Source organism: Carlito syrichta, unplaced genomic scaffold (genome assembly GCF_000164805.1).
Source record: "Carlito syrichta isolate Samal-C Ts95f unplaced genomic scaffold, Tarsius_syrichta-2.0.1 Scaffold302399, whole genome shotgun sequence".
In the NCBI taxonomy this organism is placed as follows: Eukaryota; Metazoa; Chordata; class Mammalia; order Primates; family Tarsiidae; genus Carlito; species Carlito syrichta.
Genome location: NW_007246495.1, coordinates 60,644 through 68,226, shown reverse-complemented (window position 1 = coordinate 68,226; position 7,583 = coordinate 60,644). Strand labels below are relative to the sequence as shown.

The following is a 7,583-nucleotide window of genomic DNA, read 5'->3' as shown; positions in this document are numbered from 1 at the left end:
AGCGGCCGCTGCACTCCAGTCTGGGCGACCGAGTGAGACTCCAACTCAAAAAAAAAAAAACAGTAACCAGGGAAGAACTGCAGATATCAAGCAGTGCAGATTTCTTGACCCTCTAAAATAAAATTCTGGTGTTCTTCCTCCTGGTTTTCAGGTAGCTTTGGCTCTAATATCATTTAAATGTAGAGGTCTGTGTTACGCTTTGAGGGTACATGTGAAGTGGCAGTGACACTGCCAGACACAAGTGGGTGAGAATTCTCACCTCGACTCACACAGCAGTGATCATTATAGGTGGCCTTGACAGTGGCCGTGACAGCGGCATGCCTCCTTTCCCATCGGGGTATCAGCATATGAGTGTGGCTGAGAGACGACAGACCCAGAACCTCTGGCCTCCACACCTCTTCCCCTCCCCGTAGGGTTTGAGCCTTTGAAAGTGCTTCCGGCTGGTTCTTTGGTGGGCGGGATTCAGGGTTGTGCCAGCTGCAGCATCTGTATTCCATCTGCTGCCCCCGCTGGCCCTCGTGATATGGCAGCACAGATTTTACAGTTTCCCATAAAGGTGAACTTGCCTCTTGAGACACAAACAGGATAAGCCTTAACAGTTTATGAAGCAGATGTCAGTCAGGGCAGACTGGAGACATGATGTGTGTGTGCGTGAGTGCTTCTGTCAGAAAAATGCCATGTCCTTGTGAAGTCTCAGTCCATCCTTCTTGACAGGCTCCTCTGGGGACTCTAAGCCCAGGTGTCCTGGCTCTCGTGTGTGTCAGGGCCTCTTGTGTTATTTAGGAAGCAAGGAGACACACTTGCTTTGCAGGTGACATGAAAACCACTGAACAGGCAGAGAGACTCCCCCTTCAGTTCTGTTAGTTTCTTTGGAACTAAGAGTACTTTTATATCTTAGAGCTAAAATACATGACTACTATTTTTAAGGTCACATAGAAAATGCTTGTTAGGCATGTCCTAGTTACGTGTGGTGGTGGTTGTGACCAGAGCAGACTGGGTGACTGGGCTTATATGCCTCATGCTCCTGTGAGCCGAATCAGACCCTGAGAAGACACTCTTTTTTGTTTGTGTAGATGAGGACACTGAAGTTAAGAGATGCCAGGTGATACTTGCACAGTGCATAACTGCAGAGCCAGATCTGAGCTGCCCAGCCTTGGGCAGGAGGCCTAGGGGATCCAGTGGAGGTGCTCCCGTGATGCGAACACCCATGATGCTGGGGTTGTGGCCAGGGTGTCTTAGGCCAGAAATGGGTGCTGATTATGGCCCGTTTCTGATCTGAGTGTGATCTGATTTGTTTTATTGTTGACAGTTCTGATGTCCTCTGACAAGGGAGATGCTTGGCTTACTGAAGCAGGAGAAACCCTGGCAGTGCGGGTCCCCCTTCCCCACGTCATCTTGATTGGTGTTGGAACTGGATGTGACACGTGTGTGGTGCAGATGGGGCCCCTGTCGCTCTCCAGGTGCCGTCGCCCCAGCCCTTCCTGCATTCACATCCTGTGCCTGCCGTTTTACCCTGTGATGGGAACCAACCCAGTGGGTGATGGCTTTGGCAACCCACCTAAGCCAGCTGTGGGTTTCCTTAGTGCCTGGAACTAGAGAGCAGAATGTGGCCAAGGGCGTGGGTCCCACCTGCATTGGGCCTCTCCTGTCTTGCTGGATGTGAGCACGAGGTCATGTGCTCTGCACTGGGTTCGGCTTTGGCTTTCCTGGAGTTTGATTGGCTCCTACTGTCCGTCCTTCCCCGTTACATTTAACAGCTCTGAAATCACATGGAGAATTCTCCTGGTGAAACCTTTGGCCCTTGTTGCAGTCACTGTCCCCTTCCTTTTATGGTGGGAACTGCGTCTCCCCTGTGAGCTTACAGGACTCTGTCAGCGTGTGGTCAGATGATTTGGGCTCCCTTATTTTATGTGACTGAGCTTGGCAGCTTTTAAGACAGGGTTGGAAGGGACTTTGCTGAATCAGATGGGGCCTGATTAACGAGGTCCTTTTTGTCCCTCCCTCTGCAGCAGAGATGAGCGACCCAAGTGGGGCCCCGAAGCCGGAGCTGCTCCCCGAGCGCTGCAAGTACTGGCCAGCCTGCAGGAACGGCAGTGAGTGTGCCTACCACCACCCTGCGGCACCCTGCAAGTGAGTCACGTGTGGCCTCAGCCTGGTGGCTGTGTCTGACGCCCTCTCGAGCTTTCCTGTGGACATGTGTGGGTGTCAGTGCGCTACCCAGTGTGAATGTTCTGTTCACACACATGTGCAGGTATTGAGTTGGAAAAAAGTCGTGAGTCATGAGAAACGATCTGGGACGTGGTTAAATTTCTCCTTCCCAGCTGGCCAGTTTAATGTCACAGGCTTTGTGAGATGGATCTGAGAATGATGTTTCGTCCTGTGGATGGGCTGTTACTTGAAGGGAATGTTGCTGTAGCCATGATTGACTGTGCCCGTAAGGAGACAGGGCATGTCATTAGCACAGTGCCTGTGGGCATAGAGGATGTGCTCATTTACTGCACCCACCTCACGATTCACTTCATGGAACACAGGCCTTACCAACTGGGAGTTGATGCTTACTTACCTCAACAGAAGCTCCTGCCTTCTGCAGTGGCTTGGCTTGAGTTGAAGACCTGTGGGTTACCCAGACTTGGAGTAGACAGCTATGTCCTGGTTGGTGTCTGGCCTCAGTTGAAAGTGGAGAGAGGGCGGTTTCTTACTTTCTTCTGTGGTAAAGGGGGTGTACACAGAAAACTGACCATCATCGGGAATGTGACGTGTGGGTGATGTGCTTTGTTTTGTAGAGCCTTTCCCAACTGTAAATTTGCTGAAAAATGTTTGTTTATTCATCCAAATTGTAAATATGATGCCAAATGTACGAAGCCGGACTGTCCTTTCACTCACCTGAGCAGGAGGATTCCAGTGCTGCTTCCGAAGCCAGGTTGGTAACTGAGCATGGCCGCATGGGGTGGGGACAAGGGGGTGCTTGCGACTAGACGGAAGTGAATCAACACAAAAGAACCCGCCCCAAAACACTTACGGCAGGATTGACTCATCTAACTGCCTTTTAGGAGTGAGTGCTTCTTCTGTGGTATTCTGGAGGGTCTTCTCTTGAGCATGAATATATAAAGCTTTCATTCTAATTTAGAAGTGGTTCTCGCTTCCAGAAAAACATCCGTAGGCTGCGTTAGAAACTTTTGCCACACAGATTGGCTCACCCTTGGTTCTTCCCTTGTAGCAGTGACAACACCAGCATCTCCTTCAAGCAGTCAGCTCTGCCGTTACTTCCCGGCTTGTAAGAAAATGGAGTGTCCCTTTTATCATCCAAAAGTAAGAACCTTTAGTTTCCCCCAAAGCAATTGAGTGGTAACCCCTCAGTTCTGAGATCCAGAAGAGCACTAGCCATGGAATGCCTTGCTTTTTTTTTCCCTTCCCAGTTTAACTTTTTTTTGTTAGCGTGAATTTCCTGGTCCTGCAAACCTTTAAGTTCCTTCGCTGTCACTGAGCCTCCATCTGGGCCCCAAGGCTGAGTAGTCTGAAGCCTTCATGTCAGTGTCCTATGGTCTTGGGACAGAGGGGCATCTTTGCTTCTCTGCCCCAGCCATGGGTGGGTTTGCTTTCCAATCTCAAGCCAGAACTTATGTGGTGAGACCCAGCAGTCCCTGCCTCAACTCTCCAGGCCTACACCGACAGCATGGACAGAGCGTGAAGCACGGCGGACGTGCTGCCCAAGGGTGTGATCTCTTTGGCACTGGCACTGCAGGCCCTTGATAGGCCTTTGCCACCTACAGCTGGGAGAGGGGAGGGCCCTAGTGGAGGTACAGGAGCTGTTGCTGCCTCACTGAGAAGTCTGTCCTGCATATCCCGCTCCTGTGGAAATCTCCCTCGCTGTGATTCTTCCTAGGGCTTTGTGTCCATGGGAGGCCCCGCTGTTCGAAGCTTTGGTTGTGAAGTGGGCAGTAGAGACCAGGGCTCTCACCTGTCTGTGGGCAGGCAGGGCAGGCGGGCGGGCTGTTGTGTTGCCTCGTGTCATCGTCTCCCCTCTCCAGCACTGTAGGTTCAACACTCAGTGTACAAGGCCTGACTGTACCTTCTACCATCCTGCCATTACTGTACCACCACGACATGCCTTGAAATGGATCCGACCTCAAACCAGGTAAATGTCACAATTAGTTTTTCTGATGTCATTTTAAATTCCTTTCTAATATATGGCTTCTTCATAAGCATACAAATTTAGGGGAAATTAGACCGTCACTCCTTTTTAAAAAAAATTATATAAGGGTGCTTTGGCAAAATAATGTATTACGTGGATTAAATTTTGTTTTATTCAGTGTTTTTTTGTTTGTTTTTACTTACTCTCCAGATCAGTTTTTCTTTTAACTTCTGGTCATATACTATTATGCAAACATATTCTAAGGAATTTATATATACACTGCTTATGAGTTGTAAATCTCCTCCCTACCCCCGCCCCGACCTTCTGGGCTTAGGTGATCCTTCATCTCAGCCTCTTGAGTAGGTGGGACTACAGGTGCATACCACTAAGCCTGGCTAATTTTTTAATTTTTATTTTTGTGGAGATGGGGGTCTCACTATGTTGTCCAGGCTGGGTCTTGAACTCCTGGCTTCAAGCGATCTTCCAGTCTTAGCCTTCCAAAGTGCTGGCGTTACAGGTGTTAGCTACTATGCCTGGTCTCAAATCAGTTTTTATTAGCTATTAGCAATAATAAAACATTGAAGTTTCTAAATATTTAAATTTGGCCTATAAACAGTTACACGTGATACTGTCTTTTATCTATCTTATATAATTGAATTATTTTTAAAAATATGGCTCATTATCTAAAACTACTCAACTTTGCTGAGGTATATGGTATATATAAATGCAAATTTAAAAACATTTTGGTTCTGTTTATTCAGTGAATGACACTCAGACCTACGTGGCAGAAGATCATGCAGCTTGAAAGTTTCCATCTACTGATGAAAGATACTCTCTAGAACTTGTCAGATCTTTGAAACTTGGAATATATTGCTTTCATATGAAGTTTATTGCCTCCCTGAAGTGTCTAATTTTTTCAAGTTTGTAAGTTTACTGCGGTTTTAACATTGGGTGTTTTTGTTGTTTTGTTTTTGCTATAAAAAGATAGTTTAAAGAAAAGCAAGATTCTGTTAAAACCTGGGAGGCACATCTGTACCCAGCAGTTGTTAAGGGTCAGCATTTCTCACGCCATGTCATGGTAGCCATGGGAGCACTGCTCAGGGCTACGTGGTGGCTGTGTCTGGAGGGTGCCGGGAGGCAGCTGTCACTCTGGAGTTGAACTGCTGCTCTCTGAGATTGTAGAATGGTCACAATCCACCATGAAACAGGAGTGGCTAGAAGGACTGAGGCGGCTCACCAGTCGTTTGTCTGCTTTTTAATTTTTATAAACGAATATCGTTTGAAAAGCATGATAACAGGCTGCAAAGGCTGAGAGCCACTTGGTGACATTCCAGTGTCCTTGCCTTCTGTGACAGGAGCAAAGTGGTTGTGGAGGGGGCACAGCTAGATGGCAAGTGCAGAAAAGGGCAGTTCCCAACAGTGCTCTCAGTCACGAGAAACAGGCTTTCTAAATAAACTGGAGGAGCTACATTATCACAAAGTTGTACAAATTTTTTTTACAAGTATATACATAAGGTATCAGAAAACAGACTTTAAACTCACAAGATTATAAATATACATATATATTCTCACATTCTGAAAAATAACATTCTCAGAAATAGCTCCACAGAAAATATACTTAGTTACTACTGAAGATAATTTTTGAAATGTGAAAATTAGATTTAAATAGTATATTTTAAATGACAGAATTATAATTACAGAGATCAGATGAGTAAACCGCAAAATAGAATGAAACTTTGGGCCTAGTGTATTAATTACAGAGTTTTGTGTGTGATTTTTAAAATTGTTAAGGCAAGAAGTGTCAGATGCTGTAGAGTTAACCAACAAATGGATCACTGACTTCAGAGACTTGGTGTTATCATAGCATTTTAAAAATTAAAGCTTAAAAGGTGGTTAGAAAAGAGTGGGTTAATGCAGAAGGGATACTAAAGACTGAAACATCCTCAGGACCAAATTAAACTCCCTGCAGACAGAACCTGCCGACTGCTCAGTCACATGCCCAGGTGGTGATAAGCCCGTGTCACACAAGTCCATGTTTCAGATCGCAGAGCCAGCGGTCTGTTTTGTTGCTACTGCTCTTCCATTGGGAGAAGAAAGAACCAGTCATTAAACCACTTGGTAAGCTGCGCTTTGCCGTGCTGAGCCCAAAGACAAGACTTGAAACACGAGCAGCCGCAGAGACAGGCACACAGGTGCACGTGGCCGTTGTCCGGCGTGGGTGAAATGACAGCTCCACCTCCTCCTGAATCTACCCACTGAATTTAAGGCATTTGTTGTTCATTCCAATGTTACTTAATTGAGATACATCTTTGCAGAAGAAGATTGCTTAAAATCACTTAAATTTCTGAAAATAAGACTGTGGCTATCATAAATGATATATAATTGCGTTCTCATAGTTTCAGTATAAAGAACGTAAATGGGAAACAAGGGCTTAATTTAGTTCAGCTATTTTACATGGAAATAAAATGAATGTTAAAGTCTGATTGTTTTTTGCGGTTTAATAGACACTGCCCGGAAACACACTTAAAAAAGTTTTTAACCTTTCAGTTACCGTGGTTTATGGGTAAGCTAAGGTTGACCCTAAAACACTGATTTGTTGGATAACTTGGGTCTGAAGTGACCACCACACAAAAGGATCACGAGAGAGGAAGGGGATGAGTGCGCATCCAGCGGTGCCCAAGGGGCTGTGTGCTCCAGTATGGTAGAGAGTGGGCTGGACCTGAGGGCCAGAGCTGAGGCTGCAAAGGCAGCTTTGTCAGATCCTGCACACAGTTCTGTGGCTTTAAAAAAAAAAACAGGGCAGATTCTCTGTGGCCTGTCATGTTTCTTTACCTCTCCTTAGGGACAGCCAGCACAGTGGGTCGTGGCTAGCTGCCTGAGATCAGCTGACCTTTAGCTGAGAGAGGGTGATAGCAGTGCTTACAGCTAACTTGCTAAGCTGGCCACTCTGAAGGACACGAATGCAGCAGTTTTGGCCTGTGAGGTTTGCTTGCTCAAGGTTGGAGCGTCTACATGCATTGTCATGGAAATGGCATTTCTGTGTAGCCAAAAGCTGGCAAGATTGACCCAGAGGGGAAACTGCAATAGGCTCAAATGTGGAGTATTTTTCTTTTTGGAGGAGCCTGGTCCAGTAAGTTTCTCCTTTAACTTATTGCCTCTTCCTTTTTATTGTTGTTTTTTTTTTGGTGAGTCAGGGTCTCGCACTGTCGCCCAGGCTGGAGTGCAGTGGCACGATCACACCTCATCACAGCCTCAACCTTCTGGGCTCAGACGATCCTTCCACCTCAGCCTCGCAAGTAGTTGGGACTGTAGCACAGTTGTGTGCTACCATGCCCGGCTAAGTTTTTGACTTTTTTGTGGAGTTGAGGTCTTACTATGTTTCCCAGGCTGGTCTGAAACTCCTGACCACAAGCAATCCTGCCTCAGCCTCCCAAAGTGCTGGAATTACAGG

General features: G+C 46.6%; 1 protein-coding gene across 7 annotated transcripts in view; it reads left to right on the top strand.

Moving 5' to 3' along the window:
• Positions 1 to 6,615, top strand: part of ZC3H14 (zinc finger CCCH-type containing 14) — a 37,860-nt gene extending 31,245 nt beyond the window's left edge. For 5 of the 7 annotated variants that reach the window (XM_021711609.1, XM_008056563.1, XM_021711607.1 and 2 more), the window contains 5 exons: positions 2,010 to 2,130; positions 2,784 to 2,920; positions 3,218 to 3,309; positions 4,029 to 4,135; positions 4,894 to 6,615. In XM_021711609.1, coding sequence (XP_021567284.1) covers positions 2,010 to 2,130; positions 2,784 to 2,920; positions 3,218 to 3,309; positions 4,029 to 4,135; positions 4,894 to 4,900 — 464 coding nt within the window. In that variant the 3' untranslated portion in view covers positions 4,901 to 6,615. Of the gene's footprint in view, positions 1 to 1,309; positions 1,461 to 2,009; positions 2,131 to 2,783; positions 2,921 to 3,217; positions 3,310 to 4,028; positions 4,136 to 4,893 lie in introns of all 7 variants that reach the window. The other 2 variants (XR_002481893.1, XM_021711608.1) reach the window with 2 other exon arrangements.
• Positions 6,616 to 7,583: the final 968 nt, after the last annotated feature.